The 26,921-nt window shown below is 48.6% G+C and overlaps 4 protein-coding genes across 4 annotated transcripts; 1 reads left to right on the top strand and 3 right to left on the bottom strand.

Annotated features, from left to right (window-relative positions):
* Positions 1–6,958: 6,958 nt before the first annotated feature.
* Positions 6,959–7,998, bottom strand: NGA_2087520 (uncharacterized protein). The gene has a single exon (XM_005855822.1). The coding sequence runs from the start codon at positions 7,979–7,981 to the stop codon at positions 7,148–7,150; it is 834 nt and encodes a 277-aa protein (XP_005855884.1). The 5' UTR covers positions 7,982–7,998; the 3' UTR covers positions 6,959–7,147.
* A 6,719-nt stretch (positions 7,999–14,717) lies between these two features.
* Positions 14,718–16,004, bottom strand: NGA_2078120 (uncharacterized protein; the record flags this gene model as incomplete). Its single annotated transcript, XM_005855820.1, has 1 exon — positions 14,718–16,004. A coding segment is annotated over one exon (910 nt), but the record flags the coding sequence as incomplete, so codon positions are not given.
* A 1-nt stretch (position 16,005) lies between these two features.
* NGA_2047120 (wd repeat and hmg-box dna-binding protein 1) lies at positions 16,006–16,588 on the bottom strand (the record flags this gene model as incomplete). The annotated part of the gene is made up of 1 exon (XM_005855819.1): positions 16,006–16,588. A coding segment is annotated over one exon (583 nt), but the record flags the coding sequence as incomplete, so codon positions are not given.
* A 2,718-nt stretch (positions 16,589–19,306) lies between these two features.
* Positions 19,307–20,331, top strand: NGA_2008100 (pseudouridine synthase 1-like protein; the record flags this gene model as incomplete). The annotated part of the gene is made up of 1 exon (XM_005855818.1): positions 19,307–20,331. A coding segment is annotated over one exon (1,025 nt), but the record flags the coding sequence as incomplete, so codon positions are not given.
* Between the last annotated feature and the right edge of the window lie 6,590 nt (positions 20,332–26,921).

Consider the following 26,921-nt stretch of genomic DNA (forward strand, 5'->3'; position numbering starts at 1 on the left):
CCGCGGGCTGTTCAGGCAGCTCCATGTCAGCTTCATGCGTTGATGAATGGTGCTCGGATACCGCTACATTCATAGCCGTTGTTCTTTCCTTTTCAAGTTGCTCCCTTCGGAAAGAAACCAATTCCGCTTTATAAACCTCGATCTCATCCCGGAGGGATTGTATCTCCTCTTTCTCTTCCTGTGAGAGCTCCTCGCGCGTGCCCTGTCTGCCCGCTTCATCCGCCCTCACTCCCATTTCGTCGCGCGCCCGTTCTACATTGGATAGATTATGACGGAGGATTTTGACAACCTCTTCCTGTTCTTCGATTTGTTTCCGCAAAGATCGCGCTGTAGTCTCCTCTTCATGTACCGCATTGCGTAAGGCATCATCCCATTTTAATCGAAATTGCTGCAATTCCGCCCTAAGCTGCTCTGCTGACTGTTGCTCCTGCAAGATCCGTGCTTCCAAAGATTTTTTTGCGGCTTCCGAGGCATCCAAGGCATGCACAAGAGCACCAACATCCGATGAATGCCGCCGCGAAGACGATGAAGTCACAGAAGTTCCATAAATCAAAGTTCCTGCCTTCAGTGATTCTTCATCTAGTTGGCTTCGAAGCGTTTGACTTTCCATTTCGACGGACTCCGTCGCCTTTTCCTGCAGCGTTGCCTCCTCAAACAAAGCGTTGTTAGAAGGAGCGGCCTTTTTATAATCCGATATATACTTTTCAAGCTCCTGTATCCGAGAATTTTTGACTTTCAGCTCCTCCTCAAGGTATTTTACTGATGTCTGACCATTTTCCGCTCCTTCCAAGCGATACTGCAGCTCGATAACAGATTTCTGTAACTCACATATAAGGACCTCCTGCTCTTCTGTTCTTGCAAATCGTCTCTGTCCAGTATGGTCGTGGAACTCTTGCAATTCATGGTCCCGCTGCGTGTGACGTTCCAAAGCAAGCTGTAGCTCTTCTATGTGTGCCTGTAACCAATGATTTTAATATTATTAGAAGCCCACAAAAACGTCACCAGACCACAGAGCTACAGCGAGTATCGGACAGTCGTTTCTCACACGCGCACCCTAAATCTACCTGTAAATTTTCCTCGCGATGCTGGTTCGCTTCGCGCTCATTCGCCACCATCGTCTGCAGCTCCCCTAAAGAATCTTCATAATTTACAATTTTCAGTTCACGAAGCTCCAACTCCTGCGACAGACTCTTTCGCTGTCTCGTCAACTCCGCCATCTCTTCTTGCAGCTGTTCACTACGCTGCCTTTCGCTCGCAAGAAGGCCTGCTTGCTGCTCCAAATCGGCTGTCATTCGATACAAAATTTATGAGCAGGTATGACGAAATGAAAAGGAGTGAAAAAGACCCACATGAAAAGGAACTGGTACGTCCTCATCGAGGGGTCGGCCCGAATATGGCGAGAGAGAAGCTCCCCCCATCACTCCCCATCACGTCCTTCAACGTGCAACGACAATTTTCAATTTTTCTTACCTCTCAATCGAAGAGCTTCATCTTTGATAAAGCCTAGGGCGCCTTTTGCGCGAGAAGAAAAAATGGAATGGGATGGGGTCTGCAGGTAGTCCCCATTAGGAGTTTCGAGCATGCCCTCTTTATGGGCGACCGGGTAAGTTGAGGAGAAAGCAGAAGACGGCGCTGAGCCCGCCATGACAAGAGAGACAAACTCATGCACTGCGGGACTGAATGCGGGACTCAGGCCGCCCTTGGCCTTGTCTTCGAGCAAGAAAACGGATGCTCGACTCTCATCGCGTACTCGCTCCAGTTCCTCTCTCCGCCTCCGTATCTCTTCATCGATATTCTCTGCCCACCCAAGTTCGTCAATGGCGTTGGAGTTCTCGCCATCGGTGCTAGCTACTGGATTCTGGGCCTGTGAAAGCTGGTTCAGGGGTTGCTCTATGTAGTTACGAGGGCGCGAGGGCGCCAATTCCGCGTCGTATTCGCACTCGAACGACAGCCTGACTCCGGCGGAAGTTACAGGAACATCACTGCTATACTTATCAAGCTGCTTTGATGTGCGGGACGATGATGGCTGCGGTGGTGGCATGTCATTGAAAGCACTATGGTTGCTCGTCGTGAATGCCGTCGACATGGGCGTCTCCGATGTGGCAATAGCTACTTGTAAATAGACGGCAAGAGGTGTTGGGCAGCTGGAAAAGACCGCTCGGACTTTCAGATGGCGGTCTATAAAGATACCCTGTTTAATGTCAAGAGTTTGTGGATCAATGTGGTGAAATGGAGGCCAGAGTCTCGATCCTCTCTCCTGGGAGGCCGGAACGGCGTCGCCCTCCTCGAGACGCCGCCTCTCCTCCCCTCCCAGCTTGAGATTCCACTTCCGGCCTCGGAGCCTGCCCCCCGGCTTCAGCACACCAGAAAGGGCCAGCCTGCTGCATACACCATATCAGTGCAATTGTACAAAATGTTTGAACGGATAACTTCCCGGATCCCTCACTTTTTTTTGGGCGCCTGAGAGCTCCCACAACTCTCAGGATGGCATAAATCATAACCTTTGTCTTCTATGAAGAAATAATAACGACTGCATATTTGCATTGCCCCATCAAACAAACAGTTTTGAGATCTTAATTCAATTTTTCTATTGCTATGGCGTCCGGTGGCATGGCAGAGCTGAGAGCTGCTGAGCAGAAGGCTGCTCAGATCGTCCAAGAGGCGCGGGCAGGTAATAATTCAGATAGTGACATGACATGCCCGCCAATCGTTGACTTGCATCCAGTCAGTGAAAACATATCATGCGCAAACTTAATACTGAGGTGTAGAGGCAGAGATGCATGTATTTGAGAGCATTTACCGACATGGCATGACAGAATTCTAGAGCTGTATACGTGAAAAATGCTCCCTCGTGTCCGACCCTCTGTTCATTACTTTTCCATTTCGGCCTTCTTAGGTCATGATTTGAATTATGATTCCGATACAATTTAGCCCAAATCGCTACACTAATTTATTTATTCAGCTATATAGCTGAATCTACACCTTTTTGCTCTCCCGGACACTCGTACACAGCACGGGGCCAGCGACTCAAGGAGGCCACGGTGGAAGCGCGCCGGGTCATTGAAGGCTACCGGGACGACAAAGAAAAACAGTTTCAAGATTTTGTGAAAACGGTAAGATGTTGCGCTTGATCTTGAACCGAAAGACCGAAAGCAAATGTTAATTCTACATGCACGGGGATGTTAGTTTGAAATTCTTCGGCAGCGCTCTATCACCTTTCAATGTGTAAGGATTTTCCGCGCTCCATTTCTATGCTTTGTAATCAATTTAACTTTTTCTTGAATGTTGGTAGAAATATGGAAGCAGCGGCTCACAGACGGCAGACCTAGACAGACAAACAGAGGCCGAACTTGCCAAGCTCAGGTATGCAAGCGGTGGGCTTCCTCCACATACCATATCTAGCACCATAGCACAAAATGTGGTTCACTCCATGCATAGGCCTCTGTGCATGTCGCTTTCCAATTCTCATATATATGCATCACACATGTCCACTGAACTCCACAAGCGCGGACTTCAAACACAACAAAGATGTAGTGTTGGATGTGCTTGTGGATAAAGTTACCAACGTCAAGACCGTAGTGCCTGAGGCCTGGGGAGTGTGCACGAAGTATTGATTTGAGTATATGACAGAGAAGAGCGCGTTTGAATTTGTCTTGCGTGATAAAGCGCCACCACTTTCGCGTGTGTCCATGGATGGCAAGACCACCACAAATTGGAACGCCATGGAGGAGCTGCCTGGGATGACCAGGCGGAAAATTTCACATCATATAGGGGTGCATGCTTGGGTGATACGGGTCAGCCAGAACAAAAAGAATTCAAGGCCGAGTTATAAGGGCACGAATTGTGTGGGAATACAGTTGTAGGTGTTCTGTGCGTGATCCACCGTCCAGTAATTTTAGCCCAGCTCATGGTGCCTCCCGAAAGTCCTTTCATCATGTCTTCCAATACCTTCTCTCATCTCATTTAATCCTTCGACTTGCTAGTAAATCTGTATGACTCGCTCAAATTCACAGTCGACTCGACGGTCGGCTTATGGTCTCGGCGTTGGCGCTCAGCCCACTAGATGGGGTCATTGCCCGACTTTTGCTTTCGACCCGTCGGGACATGTCAGAGACCAATTCCCGTGGCAACATCTGGGGCTTGAACAGCCAATGTCCACCGTCTACCACCAGAGTCTCGCCCGTTATAAAGCCGCCGGCGGACGAGCACAAAAAGACAGCAGCTAGCGCGATGTCAGTCTTCGTTCCCATGCGGCCCAGCGGGATCATCTCAGCCACCAGCTCGTCCACGGCCGAAGAATCGTCAGTAGGCGCCAACTTAGCCATGCCGGGTGTGTCGGCAATGGGTCCCGGCGCAATACCTACGACACGAATCCCAAAGCTGCCCCACTCCAGCCCCAGTGACCGTGTCAGGCTGTCCACTGCAGCTTTGGCTGCTGAAGCGTGCGTTTGGTACCATGTCGCGCCGTAGTGCAATGTGGCACTAATGTTAATGATCAACCCACCCTCTGGTGCTACTTTTAGCGCTTTAAAAGCGGCGCGACTCATGTTGAAAGACCCTACGGTATCGATTTCCATGACGGTCTACGCGAAACCATCCATGTGGGGTGGAAAGAAAGCTTGAGTTCAGCCTCTGTTGCACAAAAGCCTCTACATCGCTCCTCTAAATAAGTGAAACGTCATCCTAGGCGTGCCAAGATCGGTAAAATTTCTGAAGCTGCCATCGGTTTGATAAGGACACCTATATATCTATATACATATACATGTGCAGGAAAGAAAATGACCGCTCACCCTAAATCCTTTTGTGCTTAAATCTTCGCCTGCTACCAAAAAATTTCCGGCAGCTGCATTCACGAGAATAGACAGAGAGCTGTGCAATAAATAAAGCGACATTCGAGCATGAGGTTGGGGAAGGCAGCCAGGCATCTTCTGAGAAGTCTCATCCAAAGGACCTTTTAATTTGCCACTCACCCAAAATCGTGGACTGCTTTTTCCACAGCTTTGTCCGCATCTTCTGATTGTCGTACATCACCTTGTACCCCTGTTTTGAGGAACCTGGGAATGGTAAAACACCACCGACTCTTTAGGAAATTCTCTTCGGACCTACGATACGTACATGTCGCTTGTACGGCTTCCTGTGCCAACAAACCTACAGCCTTCTCCAGAAAGGATTTTCGTCGACCCATAATGATAATCTACGTATAGCGTATAAAGTAAGTGTCATGCTCATGTGGTGAATCTCTGCGACCGTCGCAGGCCGCAGCCGATAGTCTTCTGGTTTGAAACTTCTGACGATGATACCTCGCACGTCTTACCTTCGCCCCGTGTAGACCTAGCTGGCGCGCTACCTCAAACCCAATGCCAGAACCGCCACCTGTCACCAACGCAACTCTGGAATGCATAGAGCGGACAGGCGGGATCTTTAGCTGTTGTAGCGTCAATTGCCTGATGTGAATTTCAGGGGTAAAATGTCCAACTATGCGTCCGGAAATATCCCGGCCACACCCACCTTCCCGCCAGTATGCTGGTAACAAACGGGGATGCAGGTAATCTAGACATGATCTTGTCTCGCGTTTTTCAAATGCCCTGTATGATTTTCATGAGCTCTAGGTGTGTGAGACCGTGAGAAAGATGGACCGCACAAGACTGATTGATTGACAGGATTACTCAACATGTAGTTTCTTAAAGTAGACGTCAGGCCCCCAAAACATTGCAATGACAGCCGCCTGGTGTGCTGTTTGCATCTTGAGTTGACGCGAAAGAGGGTCAACTCCGCCTAGTCCACGGGGGGGAAGTACACCTCCCACGTCTGGCGAGTGACCCCCCTGCGAGAGCGTCCACTTCCTCCCTAAGCATGCTCCCAATTTTACGGACGATCAGAATCGAATCTGTGGACTCTTCAATTCGCATGGACAGATCTTATTTGAACCGCGTGCCATGTCTACAACAGTCTCCAATTGTCAATCTCTAACTAACAAGTTGTAAGCCCGAGCATCGCCCGGTATACCATCTTGAGCCTGAAGTTTTAACACCATCATAACACCTATGCTCGCACGCAATCATCTCTTACGGAACAGGCATGTTTAAGCGCTTTGTTTATAAGAGTGGTCTTCTTTTGAAGGGGACTGCTGGGGCGATCAACGAGCCGACCTTATCTTCAGTACAAGCTGCCACAGCAGGTCTTATCGTCTTTGCTGCCAATCAGACGATTCAAATAAAAGAAAGCCGCCGATCAATGACATTTTCAACACAAAAAAAAGGTATATGTCTGATAACGGTCTTTGCTGCTTCAATGCGAATTATTTGAATTCTCAATGAACTGCTTTACTTCATCTATGTGCAGATGGAGGCAAGATAGCCTCGAACAAGCCGCTATCCGTCGTTTTACAAGAATTTGAAGCTTCCCTTGACGCCAATGTATGTGCTGTATGGGACAGAGGGTGTCATACAGAAAGGATCTTGTGACGTCAACTAAATCAGAAATTCCCGTACTCAGGAACTGCGACCGCTTATCGCAGAAAATGCTGAGGAGCTGCTCAAAGAGGCAGCGGATGCTGTTCCCTTCGCACCGGGTACACGGGGATCTCGACGCAAAAAAAGACAGCGTGAGCGCTTACGTGTCGTTCGGGTAAGATTTGATGAGAGACGGGCAGAGGGAGATATGTAGGAGAGCCGACAAGGGATAAATATTCATCTCATCTGCTTTTCCTATATCGCGCCTTTCCGTGCTTCTGTGTGTGAAAAAAGCGCGCTGACTACATCAGAAAGCTTCAGAAAATTGCTAAACATGAGCAAAAGATGCAACGACGCTCTGTGGCCGCTGTTACTGAACGGCTAGGAAAACTGGGTTTATCTTTTCCAGTCAAAGATATGAAGGGGCTAGAAAGATCTGAAGCGCAGAAAGGTGATGTGTGAGCAAAAAAGAAAAATCGTGACACTTGCCCATGTAGCGTACCTAATAACACACGTAAGAGGTTCTCTTCCTTTAGTCAAATCGTTTCTAAAATACTTCGGGAGAAATTGGCCCTCCGAAGCTTCCGTTACCAAAAATACAGGATCTCCCCGTCGAAATATTCGGAGCTGAAGGCCGCGACCTTCTTCGAAATCCACTTCTAGCTTCCTTCAGATGGAACAAGATCCTAGTGTACCTATGAAGGAGCTCTTCCCAAAACCCGTGCTATCCGAGGCACCACAGCAATCGTCAGAATCATGCGTAGAGGTTCAGTAAATTTCGTAAGGACCCAAGCTACGGCAAAGTTACCCGCATGCGGGTTAGTTTGTATGGTTTCAACAAGCGGCTCACTCCAAGAATAATTCTCTAGGAGGTGCGTGGCTTTCTCCACCAGCCAGTTCGAGTCCAAACCGTAGTCGAAAGGGGTAAGACCTGACTCTACCGCTGCAAAGAGTGCACTAAGTGTCACGACATACACGCCAAGATATGTTATCACGGCGACTGCTCCATATCGCTTAACCATCAAACGCAGCTTTCCCATTTTATTGACATCTTCTTGAGGCCTGGAACTTTCCGTTCCCATTCCAGCAGGTGCGGCACCCCCTTCGCCTTGGCTCCTTAAATTGCCCTTGCTCTCAATATCACGACCATTGCAGGTGGTGCTGCTGCTCCTTTCGCCACAGCTAGTGCCACTGCCCAACCGCGTATTGGAGCCTGCAAGGCGATGACTGATGTGAAAAAGGCCTAGTGAAAGATTAGGGGCTCTCCTTGTGACGTAAAAATCGTCCAGAGCATCTAGACGATCGGCCCGCCGTATCCTCGCGTGCGGGCCACCAAAATCTGCATGAATGTGTGTTTTGAACGCCAAATACCGCTGAGGACTAGCCGATACAAAGCAAAGGCGACTTTGTTCATGACTGGACAAAGTTGCTGTGGGTCTGATCCATGTGAGACCACAGACAGGAGAGCGCATTGGAGCTGCACAACTAAATCGCAAGAGGCCCACGACGCCGCCTTGACCGCGAAACATACTCAGCGATTATGCCTACGACAAATTTGAGAAGTGGATAGAATAATTGTGAGTTTTTCCCGAAAGCGTGCGACTTTTTCCCCTTAGAGCCTTGATTAGCTAGAGCGTGCGTGGCCGGTCTCAAAAAGCTTCTTTGGGGGGAAGGAAACAGAGCCGCGCCCATGGTAGAGCATACTTCGTCATCATTTAAAAAAACGAAGATGAAGAATAATAAGAAACAACCTTGATGGCTACTTGTAGTCTTGCCCTGTCCGGCGAATGATGCCTGGCAAGTGTTGAGGAGGCCAAGAACATGGGGCGTGAATCTCGACGACGCGTATTGTCCCAATCTCGCCGCCGCCGCCTACTCGCTCACAAGCCTTGGCGCGGGGATGAAGAAGAGGAAATGACAAGCTTGTTCAATCCGCCTGGTATGAGTGATCGTCTTAGGATTGTTTCGATGCACAATCAAGATTGCACCATATCCAATGAAAGTAAGTCATAAAAGCATAGCATTGGACACAGCGACGTAGAAAAAAAACCTCCCGATTACCAACAAGCTTGACCCATACATACGTCAACAGGTAGAACAAGGTCTATTATTCGTTTGGTGTTCGATCTTCAAGGCCTTTCCCGAACATAAGGGTAGACGAGGTTATGGCACGGAAAAACAGAATCGAGGTTGTTGAAAGCAAAACGCCTGCTGAGTTTTTCAGTGAGCATCAATCCATCTGTGGTTTTGACAATGTAAGTTGTTTCAAGGCTACGGGCATATGCCGCTTGATTGGCGTGGACAATTTCGCTCTCATGAATGTATCTGTTTTTATAATTTGACACGTCCACCGGAATAAGTTTGGCCATGCGACAATTCTTAAGATTTTTAGAAGAAGCACACTGAAAAATACTGTGAGCGCATTTCAGCCAGACGTTCGTCGTGAACGAGAAGTGCAAGAAGGATGTGGTTTCATTGTTTGTATAGCTTTAGTTTATTTCTGTACAAGATGACATGGACTACCTGTCCGCGATTGAACGCTGTATTACCTTTTCCTCCCTCAAACTAAATCACACAGCCTGGACGATCACTGTATACTACTGTTCGAGAGTTAGTGGAGAACGCGCTGGACGCAGCTGAATCAATTCAAGTACTTCCTCATGTATCAGTCGTCATCGAGGAGATTACGGAAGACGAGCTCAATGAACTGCGGGGTATGGAGAGCCGTGAACGTGTGGATTTGGGACTCTTTCATAAGGCAACAGGAAAAAGGAGAAGCGGCGGTGAGATTCAAGAAGTGCTCGCAGAAAACATGAAAGAACTCCACTCTGATGCTCTTGAAAAGCAAATGGGACAGAATTCAGCGGCCTTGTCGAATAAAAAAAAAGGTGACCGCGGCGCTCGCAACTATTATCGAGTCACATGCGAGGATAATGGATGTGGAATGGCTCACGAGAAAATTCCGGATATGTTGGGACGTGTGCTTTCTAGTAGCAAATATGGCGTGCGTCAAACTAGAGGGAAATTCGGACTTGGTTCCAAGATGGCATTGATATGGTCCAAAAAAAGTACTGGTTTGCCAATAGAGGTACGGAGCGCGCATTCACTTGAAGAAAATCATCCCGCCGCGTACATATCCCACTGTGTTCTGGACATTGATATCTATCGAAACCAGCCCTTTGTGAAATTGCATGAAAAAGTGGCCAATATTAAGGGATGGCGAGGAACGCGTATCGACGTGGTTGTTGAAGGCAACTGGAGCACATATAAAACGCATATTATGACGTATTTTCAGCAGCTCGCCATCATCACGCCCTATGCGCACATGGAATTCACCTTTCGCACTTTATCAAATGCGTCCCGAGAGGTTATCACGCAGTACGCTCGCCGCTCTGAGCATATGCCCCCACCTGCTCAAGAGGTTAAGCACCATCCGAGTTCCATCAATCATCTCATCATACAACAGCTGATAAAGCGCACAAGCACGAAAACGTTTTTAAATTTCTTATGCACCGAACTTGCCTGTGTGACCCGGCCTTTGGCTGCTCGCATTGTAAAAGAGCTCGGAAATGGATTCGCTGAAAATATGGTACCAGAGGATATTGATGCCAACAAAACAATTCGTCTCACTTCCATGCTCAAATCGATCTCTATCTTCAAGCTTCCTGACGGAAGCTGCCTTAGTCCTGCCGGCGAATACAATTTGCGGCTCGGGATAATGAAAGAGCTTCATCCGGATGTAAGTAGAGAAAGAGCTCAATGCTTCAGAGGTACCACTAAGGCCGGAACCGTCACAGGGCAGCAAAATGCTGTCAAGCCTGATGCGCACTTTGTATTAACTCCTGCGTCAAACCGATCCCGCTTTTCTATGTATATGTCAGTATGTGGCGACAGTGAGTGAACAGGCAGCGGCTTTCGAAGGACATCCTTTCGTAGTCGAGGCAGGTGTCTCACTCGGTGGAAATGCGTTGAAGGATGGCATCAACGTATATCGTTTCGCTAATCGCATCCCGTTGCTCTTCGAGGTAAGGCATGAAGAACTTCTCTCTTCAAAATAATTTGAGCGATTTCAGGAGTGAAGAACTGAATCAAAGACTCTTGTGATCTTCTTGCTGATAGGCTGGCAACGACGTTGTGACGCAGGTGGCGAATCGACGCATCAACTGGCAGTCTTACAAGATCGATCCAAAAAGAGATCGCATTGGAGTTTTCGTCTCTATTGTTAGCACCAAAATTCCTTTTAAAGGTACGGGTAAGGAATATATCGGTGACGATACCGAGGCGATTCGCAAAAGCGTCAAAAGCGCTCTTCAACGATGCTGCAAACAGCTCAAGCAGCATCTTCTTACTCGAAATGCCGCCAGGTATGTCAAAAAATTTTGATCTTAAAATAGTAATGGACTTTCTCGAAGACATAGATTCTTCGGGATTTACCGAGTCAAAGAAATTTAGGGAAAGCATAAAGTTTTACTTCCCTTTCGCCCTATCCTGGATAATCCTTAGGGACGTGAAGGAGCGGAAAAGAAGCCTTTTGCGCTATATGCCCGATGTGTCAAGGGCAATCGCGGCGGTTTTGAACAGCATAAACAAGCGAAAAAGAATTGTTAATTGCGAGAATTGGACAAGCAGTAACACAGACGGCTTTTCGCAGCCACAAAGCGCAAGACACAAACAGGCGAAGCTATTTGACTTCATTGAACGTAAATGGGACACTAACCCCCATTTATTTATGTCATCACGCTTGAATCTTGTGGAGGAGGCTAGAAACATGGATCTTGTCGATGTACGTACGGTTCCCGAATATGACGCTCTGATTTCGTTAAAAAGTTGTGCCATTAGTGCTTTTACTTGGATGGAAATGGGTGCAAATACATATTTAGCTTAATCATATGTGTATATCACACGTATGCCCGAAGGAAAAATTGCAAAACAGGTTGAAGAGCGCCATTGATCGGGTAGATCTGGAAAGTGCTTTAGAGGCCGCAGCAATCAATAGGAGCAACGGTGGATTAATATCAAAAGAGAGACTTTTCGTGGCACCCCTTCAATTGAAAACGTCTCTGACCACATCGCTTTTGAGCCCCCTCCATAGTGTCCATTTCTACTCTTCTGCCCTTGCTGCAATTTGCACGCCTCACTACGAAAAAAGCCATAAAACCACTAGCTCGATTGAAGTGCCGAAGAAGTAAACGGTGGACAAATAAAGTGCTTTCTACGTACAATAAATCCACTCATTGATCGGCATGCAGTCATCTCAAGGTTTTGAACCGTTTTGTTTTGCAACTATTCGCGGCCGTCCCTATCATTAAATCTTGATGCATTGTCGCCTCATCGCAAAAGTCAAATACAGCTTGTCGTTAAACGTAATTGTTTAATTGCTTGTTCGTGGTGATACACTTCCGCGAGCAATTGTCCTTTCGTCATTAAGGCTAGTTCCAAAATAGAATTGAGTGCAATTCTCTGTTCTCTCGCCTCTTTCTCCCGACCATCTTCAATTGCCGATGCGTCGATCACTTCGCCTATCTTCGCAATCTACAATTGTAAATAAATGAAAAAATGTGTTAGCTCATCTGTTGCGCTTCCAGAAGACAAGTAGGAGCAATACCTTGCGTTCAATCTGTCGAAAACTTTCACCGACAACATTCGCCATGCCCTTCACTTCGCGCAACAACGATGATTGTAAACCAGCTGTCTCGCCTGAGATTTCGTCCATCCTTTTCTTTATGTCAATAGCGATTTCTTCCTTCACTTTTGAAATAACTCTCTCCTTGAAGGCCTCTGAATGCAGTAAGGTCTGTTTCCATTGGATGCAACGTGAAAAGAAAGTGTACTAAGTATGAATTCCTCGCCGAGTGGTAAATCTTGGGAAGGATACTTCCGAAAAATTTTCACACCGTAGTATATTTCGGGGGGAAAATGGATATAGAAGATACGCTGGGACCGACTGGAACACCGCTATATTTGCGCTTTCATGAGTCTACTCCCTCAACTTATTCTCCGTTTCCACAAATTCATACCTGCATGAGACCCTCAAAAAAAGAGCTCTCACTGGATACATAAAAATCAGGTGAATCAGTCGTGACAGGATTTTCAAAGCTGGTAGGCTCGTTTGTGCTTTGGGTGGTCGAAGGGCCGATTTGGCGTGCTCGGCAGAGATCGTGGCTAATTCTTGAAGATGATGGGGGTGGCAGGCCTGGAGAATTTGTTGTACTCCTACTTTTCGAGGCACTGTGTGGGGAGCTTGGTCTACTTGCTAAGTCCCCTTTGAAAGCAGTCGCCGCAGCAGCACTCAAGTTAATCGTTGTAGAAAGAGTTTCCGCACGGTAACGAGATGAACTGACGCTGAAATCATCCTTCTTATGCTTTTGATTGCGAACGGCTTCCTCTGGGAGCCGTTGCAAGGTATCATCGGAAGCAGAGGATCGCAACTTAAATTGAGCAGGTGCACTCATAAACTCGTTGATCTTGTGATTCATTAAGACGTCGCAGCTTTCAGCGCGGACGAATAATCCATGCTTGGGTGCACATTGAAAATACCGAGTTTGCTTCAAATAACCGTCGTGATTGCCCACCGGCTCCTTCAGCGCAATACCAACCCAGACACCCTCCGCAAAGTTGACGTTGCCCTTAAACTTCACGACCCCGAATTGCGGATGGCCCTTGTGCAGCACTCGGACGTTAGAGCCCACAAAAAGGTTGGAGCGGATAGATCGGGAAGGAGACACGTCACGAAACGCAGAGGCCTGAAGTGCCTGATTTCTGCTCGATCTGCTTCCGATAGAGGCGTTGCGTGTCGAGGACGGCGACGCAGAGCGAACATTCCCAGTATGCGCGCCCGACACTGGCCTAGAAGATACGTTCAACGCCGTAGTGGGTCTTAAAAAAGGTATCGGAGGCGTGTTCATTCCCTAGCACGTAAATACAACTAGATTTAGTTCAGTTTTTGGTCCCCACGCGAGGTTGAGAGCAGTCACCTCACCCGTGGGCCCTCTTTAAAATAATGTCACGGGATTTGCTCGACCCTGCTGTATCTCCGCTGCGTGAACCTAGAGATCGACAACAACAATATGGAGTCGAGAATCTGCTGTAATGTTATCTACCCGGTAATGACATGCGTGAGAGGGGTGTCTAGGGGACATGGCCGGTCGCTGGGAGAGTTTGGCGAGAGACTCGGATGAGCGAGACGGAGGCGAGGACGAGACACGCATTTCGACAGACGGACAGGGAGGGACCCAGAACGAGTTGGCCACAACGGTCACTCTTCGGATCTCATTAGGGACATATATTTTTCTGCGCTGTAAGATGTTGATACTCATGGCCACTGACATTTTACATGCCGCTCGCAAAGCTGACAAGCGCGAGCTTACTTCGTGTAGTCTGAAGATGGAAGACTCATCAACGAATAAATTTGTGTGATCTTTCAAGGTGCAAGCTTAACCAGTTCTCGACTTGGTAAATATTATGTATACCGATTGGAATTTTTGCAGCGTCGGGGCCTCCAGCAGTAGCTTAACACAAGCTGTCGAGAAACCTCTAGCGTCTTATCATGAGGTTCATGAGGGATTAGCATCAAGACAAGTGCACGAGGCACGCACAGGAAAGGTAACAAACGAGGAGATGACAAAGGAACGACAGCTGAAGCAGAAGGTAAGTAGTCTTTTTCAGATTACCTGAAATGAAATGCTTTCTCAGCTACCCGCACTTTCTCTCCAGTCGAAAGTGTACGTGGCGAACATGCCGATCCCTACATCCATCAAGTGGTGCTTCAATATTTCTGAATAGAATTTATCGACGAAAGGGCCCACTCTTTTTGAGGGGGGACATGACCACTGAGCTTCGAAGTCTCTACTCATATCACTTAAATCGATCAATCTACTCAGGTAGCCATGGACATTGCGCAGACACCGGCGAAGGCTTTGGCAATGCAGGGGTTCATGATGTACATGACAGGGTCAAGCGTCAGTATTATCTCCATCATGGTTGTAGGAATGAGTCTTTTAAATTCAGCTCAGGCATTGGCAGCTGTTAACCAACGTAAGTCTTGAAAAAGATGGAGGTAGCGTGCATGAATGATTGGTGCGTTTCAGCAAAAGATCATAATTTTCCTGAGATCATGGGTATGGCACTTTTCATTCGGTGCATGATCGGCTAAATCTTTGCATCTGGTGCAGCAGGATTAGGGTGCAGGTGTTGTTTTCAAAACACGCCGATGGTAGTAAACTTCACATATTACGATGGTTCGGATGTTCATCACAACATACACAGGATTTGAGAGTGTGGCTGATGGCCATATCAGTTTGATTCTTCCTAAGCTCATTTATGTCGCTCTCAATTGCGTCTTCCTGGGTATGGGTCTTTACAAGTGCAGTTCGCTGGGCTTACTTCCCAGTACTGCAGTAGACTTCATTTCCCGCCTTCCTTCTACAGCATACAGGGCTGAGGTCTCGAGCGTACCTGTCTAAAGGTCGAATAAAAACAATCATACATCTTTGTCCATCATTCTCGGGCGATCGCAAATGTTGGGGTTGGAGGACTTTTTCCTGTTTACACGCATTGGTTATCCCATCGCCCTACGTAAATTTTCAAATCTCATCCTACGTCGCCATGTTCTGCTATGCTTTCCATCTTATTTATTTCAACTCCTAAGCGCGTCGGTCATGTTTTTTTTTGCTGCGGATTTCTGAGACAAAAGTCGATGACTTTGATAAAACAGGCTTCTTCGGTGAGGGAGACATCAAGGGGGCCAAGGATTCAGCAATGCTGCATGAACGCTTCTCTGCTGGCTTTTTGCCTTCCGCGTCTTTCATAGCAAATGGATTCCGCGAGATCCCGGATTCCGCATCACAACGCCCCACAAAAGATGTAGAGGAATTTCCGATGCGCGAGACCTGTGAAGCTCGTGGTCTTGCTGGTGAGAACAAAGGATCTCGATGATCCGCTGACATGTCGGTTCTCTCGGCCCTTTCCGGAAGATTGATGTCGTCATTATTTAAGTCGTGCTCATTAGTCAGCATCGAAGTTCGCGACGACATGGGGCTATCTTTGAAGCCGCGCGGATCTTGGTTCTCAGTCTCCTCATTTGAGAGGTGGATATCGGCGATCGGAGGAAAGCGGGTAGCTACCAAGTCGCTGATACGAGCGGCCACCTGGGGCAACGAGTAATGGTCAGCAATGCGTACGGCGAGAGTCAAGGACTTGGGAAGGGTAAGTGTCTCGGCTAGTTCTAGCATGCGCTCTCCATTTTCAGCCGCACCCGCCTGCTGGATCATTTTTACGAGATGGGCGTCATAAGACGCCTGATTGCGCAATATATCGGCCTCCAGGTCGTGATCCTCCAAGCTTTCGAAGGCCAGGACTTCCTGCTGATACTGCTTCTGACACAAGAATGTTTTGCTCAGAAAGCGTACTTCCTCAAGTTTGAGAAGAGCATGATCGTTGTTGCTCATTACAAAGGGGGGCTTAAAGGGCAGGGATGATACCAAAGGTTTGGGATTGGTTGGGGGATGCTCCTCGCCGCCTCTCAGAAGCGAACACATGAGACTGCCATTAAAGACACCTACGGGCCAAAACGAGTCCATTTTGTTCCTGCGCAGACGACTTGATTCCAGAATAGGCGTCCAATGCCAAGAAAAGCCGCGCACGAGGCTTGACAGTAAACCCTCGGAGTCCATTATATGAAGCATGTCCGAATTGTCGAATCCCGCCCAAATTAACAAGGAGTCTGGGGAGAGGCAGACAGGGCCTTGCGAGACTACAACAGTACGCCGTATATCTAGGAGCTGATAGTGAAGAGACTGCGAAGCCGATCCTGTGCTATGGTTAATGAGAGGAATTCCTCCGTGATAAAACACGGCAAGAAGTTCCCCTTGTCCCACCATGGTGACAACAGGGCCCGGCATGGCCAGGACGCCCTCTTGTAGCCCGCTAAATGTGAAGAGCCGCACCCACTGTCGTGTGGTGGCCACAGCTGTCCAGCGCGCACCAACAGCCACGCAAAGTGCTCCTTCTTTCTTGGGTAGCGTGTAGAGCCATTGATTTTTGGCGGAGTAGTTGGCGAAGGGTCGGAAGAAAACTGTGCTGCGCTCCTCATCCTTGTTCTCCACTTGCTTATCTCCTTTGTCCGGGTTAATTTCATCCAGTGTTGCACTGGCAAAAATTGCCCCCTCCTCGGCCATGGAGCCCATATTGAAGCGGTAGTGGTCCGTAAAGCGGATGGGCCGACGGCTCGCGTCCGCGAACTCGATCTCGATCACATTGTGGTCTCCCAAATTTTGGGAAACAATATTTCCAACAAGATTCCAGACCAAAAAGCGCTTTAGGGCATCCACAGGGCTACTGGATGGTAAGAATGGCCCCTGCAAGTGAGAATATGGCGGTATTGTCTCACGCTCTTCCTTAATGTGGTCATAGTCCAGGACATCAGGCTCGTCGTCAGGAGCTGACTCCTCTTCCTCAAAACCCTCACCGCCTTCATGTGTCGATTCTATGTGCTTGTCTCTATGGAGAGAGAGACTTCTCTTTTCCGGAGTCTCAACGTTTTTATTTGAGGATGCTCTTTCTTTTTCCTCATGCCTTTCCAATTCAGGCGTTTGAGTCCTTCTGCGAGACTCCCCGGGAGCTGCATCTTTCGTGGCAGCGTCTCTCTTCGAGCCCTTCAATTCTGATATCACCTGCACACTTGAAGATAACAAAGTTGATATGGCATCTTCAGGCACATTTTTAATGCCAAAAAAGCCCATGCAGTCCAAAACTGCCAGCTGCCGCATCTCAATCCATTGTAACTGTCGCAACGCTCGAGAACGCGAGGCACCCACTATGCCCTCGTTCACGCTTTCTTTATCCATGTAAATTTGTGCCGGTAATAATGCTGGACCACCACATTGAGGTACCGCCCATATCACAAGGCGTCGGTCTTCGCCAGCTGAAGCCAGTAAATGACCATCGGGGGCCCAAGCAAGGACTGATATCTCGGCTGTGTGAGCAAGCCGCGATGCAGTAGAGTCCACCACTCTCCAGGTCCCGCGCTCTAGCAGCTGTGGGTGTCGAGAGCCGGGTAGAGCTAGAACAGAACCGTCAGGACTCCACGCGGTCTTGGGTATCCCAGGTTGCAGATTGTAGGTGCTGTCTCCCTCGAAAACTTTCTTGCTGAAAATGCAGTGCTTGGTAGCCAATTCCCAGATCAAGACGCAACCATCAGTGCCCAGCGAGACCAGATATTCCTCCTGCAAAAATGTTCAAGAGATGTCACATCAATAAGTCATGTCATGATTACCACAGATGGATGGCGGGAAAAAGAGTGGAGGCCTCTTAAACTTTGCGTGACGGGGGGGGAGAAAGGACTCTGAACGATTTTAGAAGGCTTTGCACACACCTTTGGATCAAAGCACAAGCTGTGAACGCCTCCGTCGTGCTTTCTCAAGGGTGTGGCTTTTCGGCTCTGTACCTCGATCAACCGCAATTCGAGGTCCCCTGAACCCACAGCCGCCCACTTGCTTGTCGGGCTCAAGGCGATATCCCGTACTGCCGAGGTACACCTGACCAAAAAGTCTTCGAAGTGGAACTCTGGTACATCGTTCTCCCAAGAAACCCTATTGAATTCGACCTTGCCTGATTCCATACCGATGGCAAGAGCTGTCTGCTCCCGAGTAAGAGCCAGGCAGATAGGCGTCCCGTCCACCGCCGTGAGTTTCACAGGGCCCTGAGTGGTGGGATCGACAGCCACGGTTCCGGTGCACAGATCTATAATCTGTCACGTCGTTGTCGGTAACGTGAGAGGCATAGGTGAGAGACCATACGCAGGGGAAGATGATGACGAAACATTCTTGTTTGCGCTAGAGACGACATCGTCGAAACTACTCGACAGGTTATGCTTGCGACCAAAAGACTGGCCAAGTACCTCAGAAGAATTTCAAAATTGTACTCTCTGAATCTTATCGTCACACTTTCTCGAGTGACCACTCTAAGCGGTTTTCGATACATCACAATCCTCCGCCTTTTGTGGACAGGGGGATTCGCATTTTGATGAGCAAGCCATGAATTAATCAACACCATGCGTCCAGTTGTGACACGTACCTGTATTTCACCATCTGGGCTACATGCCCACGAAAACTTTTCCATTCCCTCCCTGGGCTTCGCAAAAGACATGCATGAGCCTTCTACTAAAAGTTCTTTGAGCGCCAAGGGTAATAATGGTGCGTCATCTTTGATGAGGGGAATTTCGGCTGCTCCTTTATGTGATTGAGCATTCCGGTCACACGTAGATTCTGCGTCCTCTACTCTTTTTCCCTCCATCCAGTTCAGATTTCTGTAATTTGTTGTGCCATTTATGAGACTAGATAAATAACACACAGCGTTCACAGAAAAGGCGCCATGTTTCTTGGCGGCAACTTCGGCGACTCCGCCGGAGCCTCAGCCATTTCACGCCTGCGTTCCGCGGGCCCCGAAGATGTGAAAACTGTGCGCCGGCGAGCGACTAGGCTTCGTGACTGACATCTAGGGATGCCTTTTTTGAAAAGCTCGTGTCCCCGTCGAGCCTGCTACATGCTTTCACACTAAGGCGAGCACTGTTGGCAGGGAGGGGCACGGGGGGGAGGTCTCAGGATGGAGAGAGCGTGGGCGGCAAGTCTCGGCCTCCCGGCAAAGCCTTCAATCAGGCCGTTCTTTTTATAGTGTTGCTTGGGTTCGCCCTTTGGTATGATGACTTCGATGAATATCCTAAATATGTTCACATCACACTCGTCAATCTGCGCAATTGTTACTTGTGCGTGGTCCACGCTGTCTGAAGTCACCCACCGGCAACCATAAAATTGATCTCTTATTAAGCACACACATCTCATTCAACATTTTCTTTTTGTAGACGCTGTTCTCGAGAATGATGAGGTGGAAGCACTGCTATCATCTGAAATTTTGTGTACTACTTCTGAACATCGTTACACAGAGCAAAGCTGACTACCGCATGTATTCTGGTCGAAAAGCACTTATCAAACCTACCTTCAGACTTCCGAAGATGTGTTCATTCTGCCCGGCAAACTTGAAGGTTTCAAATTTTCGCAGTCTATCTCCGACTACGAGCTGTAAGGAGCGTAAATATTTGGCCAGATACGAGAGAATGTGCACAGTCCGAGGCGCGACCCCCGGTACTACGGCGGAGCTTCCTCCTCTGAACATGAATGGTCTTGTTGCGATTTTTAAACCAAGGAATTGGACTAGTAATGATGTAGTACAAAAAGTTCGTAGTCTTCTAGAGAAAGAAGCTCGGCGTCGTGCTGGAGTTAAAGTGAAAGTAAAAGTGGGTCACGGAGGGACTCTCGATCCCATGGCTACAGGAGTATTGGTTCTGGGTGTAGGTAGAGGCTGTCAAGATCTCAATTTGTATCTGAAGGGATCCAAAGCATATCGAGCTGTCGGGCTGCTTGGTTCTGAATACGACACGATGGATGCGACTGGTACGATAACCGAGACCGTCGACGTGTCGCATGTGACACCAGACAGTCTCGAAGAAGCGTTGGTCTCCTTTCGAGGTTGTATAATGCAGCGTCCACCAGTTTACTCTGCGCTCAGGAGGAAAGGAAAACGACTGTACGAGCTGGCCCGTCAGGGAGAGGATGTGGAAACTGAACCACGGGCTGTGCAGGTTGATCGTCTCGACCTCATTCATGCAGAAGACGAAACAGGACATAAGTTGGAGTGGCCATACTTTGGCCTGGCGATTGAGTGTCAAGGGGGAACGTACGTGCGATCCTTAATATCCGACGTAGCTCGGTCCGTTAACGCGCGGGCTCATATGACCGCCCTTACTCGCACGAAGCACGGACCTTTTTCTCTGGATGACTGCCTACCTGAGGAGGTATGGAAAAACGACGCTGAAGCTGTTGTCCAGCATCTTATTAACCTAAGAGATGACATGTATGCAGCTTCAAGTGATTGCCCGCAATAGATCGATAAAGAACACGCAACTTCACAATTTGCGGACGACGTCTAAGGACATTGACAGGAAAGGGTGTTCGACACATCTTCCGCCTTTTCTTTGTTAGATTTGATTATCTTTGTTGCTTCAAATGAGCAATTTTCCTTCATTCCACGTGTTTTGTTGTTGTTGTATTCTTTGTTACAATAAATCATTTAATCTCTTCAAATGAGCATTTTTCCTTCATCCAATGGACGACAACGTTCAAAATCCTATCTCTTCGCTTGCTTTCCGATCTGACCTCGTGTCATATCCGTCCACAAAGCTCCGATAGGGAAACAGTGACTTGTGCCCGTCTGTCCATGTGATTCCAATCGCATAATTGCCCACGGCACCGATTTCGACAGGTTTGATATCCTCTGCAATTGTCTCAGGTTGTAACAGTTGTCGACCAGTCATTTCTTCTACGCACATTGCGCACCTACACTGGCGCCTCAGGGCAGCTGGTGCTATTTTTTGCGGGGGGGATATATCGCTTTCCATACGTCCATCATCTGTGAGGCCTGCGGCACCATGCAGTGTCACTGCAATCACATGCTCCACAGGAAGATAGGTCACAGATGGGCGGAGGCGGGAGCGATCGTAGCGGAGCTTTGCAACTTCGCGAACTACACGCCCGGCCAAGTCCATGAAGATCTGGGCGGACGATGAGTCAGGTTCACTTACAACCAGAGGAGTGCCCGAATCCCCAGATTTACTCACTTCCTCAAGCACTGGTAGGGAAACCGTGTTATCCAAGCCCCACATGTCTGCCAGCCGCTGCCTATGGCCCTGTCCGAACAAGGGTCTTGCGATCCTGTCTTCCCGCAGCCGTCGTTGTACCACGGTTATGAGATCGTCCACTACGGCACCTTTACCGGTCCTAATTCCATTCTCATCCTCTAGGACGTCCTCTATATCTTGTCGCAGGCGTTGCCACGCCCCCGCAACGCCCCCGTTTCTGTTCATATCTTCGCGACTATCGACGTAATCAAGAGCTGATACATCTGCATATGCCATGTTCTCGACCACTGCGACACATGGCACATTAACTGTATCAAACATATCCACCCCTTTGACCACGTCCGTGAAACTCAGCCGCTGCGGGGTAGTGACGATGACGGCGGCCGTTATATTCAGAGATTGACAGAGGGTGAGAGGGATGTCTCCAGTACCTGGTGGCATGTCTATGACCAGGTAATCAAGCTCACCCCAGCTGGTAAGCGTCAGCAGCTGATTTATAAGCTGGATCACCATAGGGCCGCGCATGACAGCGGCTGCGCCGGGATTTACGTATCCGAAACTCATAAGTTTCACCCCTTTCGGTTGTCCCTCAGCATCCAATCCGGTCTGTCGGACCATCGGTCGAATCTGACTTTCCACAAATTCCACCATCTCTGTATCGGGTGCTACCATTGTAGGGAGACTTGGACCATAGATGTCAGCGTCCAAAATGCCGACCTTGGCGCCCTGCCGGTCCAACGCAAATGCAAGATTGACAGCGGTGGTAGATTTTCCCACACCTCCTTTGCAACTGGAAACAGCTATCACATTATTCACCAGTGACAAACCAGTGGCCTTCATATCTCCCCCAGCGCTTTTTTCCGCTGTGATTGGCCGTGCGGACAGAATAACATCAGCTTTCGTAACCCAAGGAAGTGTTTCGACAACTTGCATAGCCTGTGCCTTGAGGTCATCTTTTACAGGGCATGCGGGAGTTGTGAGTTCTAGAACAAAACTGACTCTGCCAGTCGCTCCGTCAATAGTCAGGTTCTTGATAAAGCCTAGAGTGACGACATCAGAGCCCAAATCAGGATCCATGACTTGCCGGAGCTGAGTGACTACTTGTGCGATATTCTTCTCACTGCTTGACGTAATCACAGATGACGTTTCGGCCAAGTTTCGGTCAGCGGACACAATTGGAAGTTTCTCATGGAATGGAGTGCTGGCAATGAAAAGTTGACTCACGGACGGTGCGTATCGATACAGAGGAGTGCTGGTTGGTTTGTTGCTCGACGACGACGTCCCAAAAATTGACACGTGATGCTTTTGTATAAAGCCACTGGTTGAAAGATATTTCCCGAGAAAAATAATGGAAAATAAGGCTCTGAAATGGCCATAATGGCGGTATGTCATAACAAAAAGCACCCTCCACGGCCCAACGAGGCTCCTGTTTTACGTGAAAGTGCCCCTGTGTGAAGGAAGCGCAATGAGGTTTCTGTGAACAAAGCTTATCAAAGGCCAGTCTCGTACAGTTTCATCTTGACGCTCGCACATGGTGAAATTGAGTAAGGAAGAGCAGTAGTCAGGAGGAAGGGGCCGGCAAGGCAGTGTGGCAGCGCAGGGTGGATATTATCTTCCTCCGAGTCGCCGCCTCCGCCCGAGGCGAGCTCTCTGCGATCCCACCTCAGACAGGGCACTATTTTCTAAAGAGCACGCGGCTATTACTCTTTCTTCATCATCGCATCAGGTTTATTTTCGCAGAAGCATTTATCGCTTGCATTCTCTACGAATAACATCTTGTCGATAAACAAATCGTCTTTTAATACCAAGATCGATGCGCCTTTTCCACGCTCCCGGTGATGGACCACTCGCATTTTAGCTCTACATAGTTCTGAGAGGCAATTGAAAGATTGTTTGGCCCCAAATGTGGTGTTCAAGATTTCGTGGTCATTTTTACGGTTTATTGGTCCTCATCTCAATCGCACTTTTCAGCATGGACTCGAAGGCCATGATATCCGAAGTCGCCACGTCAACGATGAGATGGAATGGTTGCGTGGCGTTCGTAACTGCGCCACTTAACAAAAATCCCCTTTCGCTTCATTTAAGCCCTATCGACTGGCGTTTAGAAACGAATTTTATTTGTTCGATCCGCAGAACCCGTCAACAGGTGGCATGCTTTGCATCCAGGGCGAGCAAAAAGCGTCGGACTAGCGGTCGCATAAGAAAAGAGTCCGCCGATAACGAGAGGAATGACGAGGGTGGGATACACAGGGATCAACAGGATGCTCCTCGTGTGAGCTCTCAGATTAACATTCCTGTCCGGAGACAAATTGCATTTGTAAAGCAAATGAAAAAAATTGTGAAAGAGGAGGAGCGACCAAATACCGCTGTGACGAAGAAGGCGCGCAAAAAGAAGGTCTTGGGCCAACGCGAGGCAATTGCCAGTGATTACGCATCTTTTAAACCGTCTGTGTGCACCACTTATCTTCTCGTAGATGGTTACAACGTCATCAAGTAAGTTTCTCTGTAAGGCTACGCTGGTCGTCTTCGTTTCAGTTTCGACCTAATCAAAGCGCTTGTGCATTAAAATGTGCTGACATAATGAAGTGATGGTCCTTCACATTGCTGAGGATATGAAGGGCTTGTGCTGAGTGTTCTGACCGGCTGCTCTCCCTCTGACGTGACACTCTGTAATTCTCTTTCTCCATTGGATCCCCTGGCCAGCAACTGGACCAAGATGATCAAGGCTCGGAGTGTAGCAGGAATGCCGAGTGCAAGGCAAGCCCTTTTGGAGCAGTTGCGCTACATACATCATTCCCGCCGATGGAAGGTGGTTGTGGCGTACGACGAGCACACACCTGGCTCGGAGCTTCGTATCATGGAGGGCGATGTTGACGAGGTTTTTACAGGGGAGCGTGAGTCAGCCGACTCTTACATAGAGCGGAGGGCAGTAGAGCTGTGTAAGTCTGGAGACGTTCTTCGTGTGAAAGTCGCTACGGACGATCGTACCATTCAGGTTGTATCCATGGCGTCGGGAGCGGAGACGATGAGTACGAGTAGTCTCATCCGCGAGATATACCTGGCACGCAGGGAGCTTCTTTTCCAACGAGATGGAACAGATTGGCGAACAACGAAGTCCTTTGATGATGCCCAGGAATACTTTGTAGACTAGTCGGGAAGAGAGGGAAGCTGGCCTTACAAAGGCTTGTGAAAGTTATGTTCTACTTCAGACGTGTCCACCGGCAGCCGAAGGCTCGATTATCTAGGAAGGACTGGGAGCCGAGACGATTCGCTTCTTATGTAGTCCTTTCGCACATTATAAATCTTGTGGCCTCGATCCTCTGCCAAGCCGAGGAAGTCAGAGATCGGATAAGAGTTGTATTTCCTCTGAACTGGCATGGCCAGGCGAAAGAAGGCGGGAAGGAAAGTGTGCTACGCAAATAGGCCATATACTATTGCTGTGTGAAGGCCGCATGTACTAACCAATGTGACATAGTGTGATTGTGTTCTTGAGAAGAAGCGACGAAAGCAGAACGGATTTACTGAAAAGCCACTAAGGGCACTTGTCCTCACCTAAAGAAGCGTACTCTATTTCTTTGCCTCGGATCATATTGGAGGATAACGAGAGAAAGAGGCAATAAATCCGCCAAGCGAAGCGAGACCGGACGTCTGAGGGACAATGGACGAAAAACTTGTTCATGCATGCGCCTCCGGTCTCTCGTACGTCAAAGTTATGTATCAATAGAATGTTATGCTGGCACCTTCATCACCTACAACATGACACGGAACAAAGGACCACAACGTTCGATTGAGCTACTTTCCAAACCCGCGGACGAGAAAGAAAACGTGTGAAGGCCTTCATACCATATGTATATGTTTACATGATGTATATGGAGATACAACAGGATCTCCGAGCTGAGGCATGCTTTATCCTGTACCATCCAAAGTCTTCCCATAGTATGTATAGCTTTAAAATGATGCAAAACCAGATGCTTTGAATGGGATGAAGGGAGGAAAAAGGAAATGGTGAAACACATAAATGAAAAACAAAGGGTGAAAAACTAACGTGAAGAAAAACGACAAAGAGAGGAAGCAAATGAGGCAATGCCAGAGGGCCCGCGGCGGACTGATGAGCGCGGGCGAATTTCTGAACGGCAAACAAATTCTTGCACGCTATTTAAAAAATGGAGAGGGAAGGCGAGCACAAAAATCAGCACTTCTTTGTCTCATCGTTCTATTCTTGTTCGTGTGACGCGATTTCGCGGAATCGCGGCTGAGAGCCCGGAGATGCATCATACCCTCCTTACTTGTTGTCAAAACTATCTTGCCGTTGTACGTGCTCAAACTCCTACACATTTTACTCCTCGCACAGTAAAGTAGTTCAGAGCTCGGAGAGCGACGCGCCCCATGGCTGCGCTGGTGCTTCAGACTCTAGCCCTTGCAACTTTTCTGATGCCCCTTGAGGCCTTCCTCTGCGACTATTTTCCCTCGCCGTTGCGGAGCCAGCCGCGGCGTCAACAAGACTACCAGGACGCTTGGCACGAGCGCAACATTCAACAGAGACATGTATTCTCAAGCCTTGGACAGGAATCGACGGCCTCACGGCAAGACACTGTGAAGGAGCGGCTAGCACAGGAGTGGGAATTGGACTGCTATTCTCGGCCCGTGGTCGGAGAAGACGGTAAAAAACTCTGGGAGCTGATGGTATGCGACTCACTAGGGGAGTTTCGCGCTGTAGAAACTATGCCTAGCAACATGGTCAATAGTAGGGAACTTCGTAAGCTCGTTGAAAAGGTAATTGAAGATGCCCCCGTTAAACCTCGGGTGATACGCTTTTTCCGCAATGCCATGTTCAACATGGTCAGCCTTGCTCTCAAGGATCTTAAGGTCCGCGTTGTCCCCAGTCGCTCCACAAACGCATTGTATAGCTGGATAGATGAGCGAGAGCGGGAAGTTTATGCCAAGTTGCCTGGCTACGACCCCCAGATGCGAGACTCTAACGATGTCTTCGGTCTGCGGGAGCCTGAGGTCATGCCCGACGGTCTTATGGGTGATAAGTACGCTTTTATGTGCCTGCCGGTTTCTCAGTTTTTGGACGGAGAAGTCAATTACGAGAACAGTGGTATCGGAAGGCTTTTCCAGCTCGACGCCTCCCTGCCTCGGGATGAGCAAGTGCAAGGCCTCGTTATCTACAGCTCGCGCGCCAAATCCATCGCTGCCTGGCTACACAGCATGGAGCTCTGTTTTATCAAAGCCAACTTTAGTAAGCGCATCATGGTTTTAGAGGTAGGGATTGACACACAGTACCTCATGGCCACACTTAACGACATCCGCCGCGTGGAGGCGCAGATCTTCGAGCAGGGCAAGGAGAAGCTGGGAGGGGTCCATTTCCTGGCTTTGCAGACGGACGAGGAGAGTGACGGTGTCGAAGGGTTCTTCTTGTTGCGCGAGCGGAAGCGATGATTGCGACAAAGTGGAGGTCATGAACTGAACCGTCGAAGCAGGAAAGAGGAAAACGCTATTCGAGGATATGCGAGTACATTACAGGCCCCTGCGTCTTGCGTTAACGCATCGAGTACGATAAAAATAAGAACAGAAAAAAATGCTCACTGCAGCACAATTTCAACCCGTCTGTTTATTTACTTTTCTTTGTGTCTTCTACCACGATCGACGAATAGGCTATAGCCATCACAAGGGTCGATGTTGCTGTTGTATTGAGTCCAGAGGTGAAAGATGAATAAGCACTTTCTTTTCACAAATGGAGAAATCAAAGATAGAAGAGGCACAGGATTTTGACTTAC

This window comes from Nannochloropsis gaditana, assembly GCF_000240725.1.
Source record: "Nannochloropsis gaditana CCMP526 unplaced genomic scaffold scaffold090, whole genome shotgun sequence".
Taxonomy (NCBI): Eukaryota; class Eustigmatophyceae; order Eustigmatales; family Monodopsidaceae; genus Microchloropsis; species Microchloropsis gaditana.

Excerpts from the sequence above, each read along its gene's own strand:
- NGA_2087520 (XM_005855822.1), bottom strand. The coding sequence starts at position 7,981 with ATGTTTCGCGGTCAAGGCGGCGTCGTGGGCCTCTTGCGATTTAGTTGT.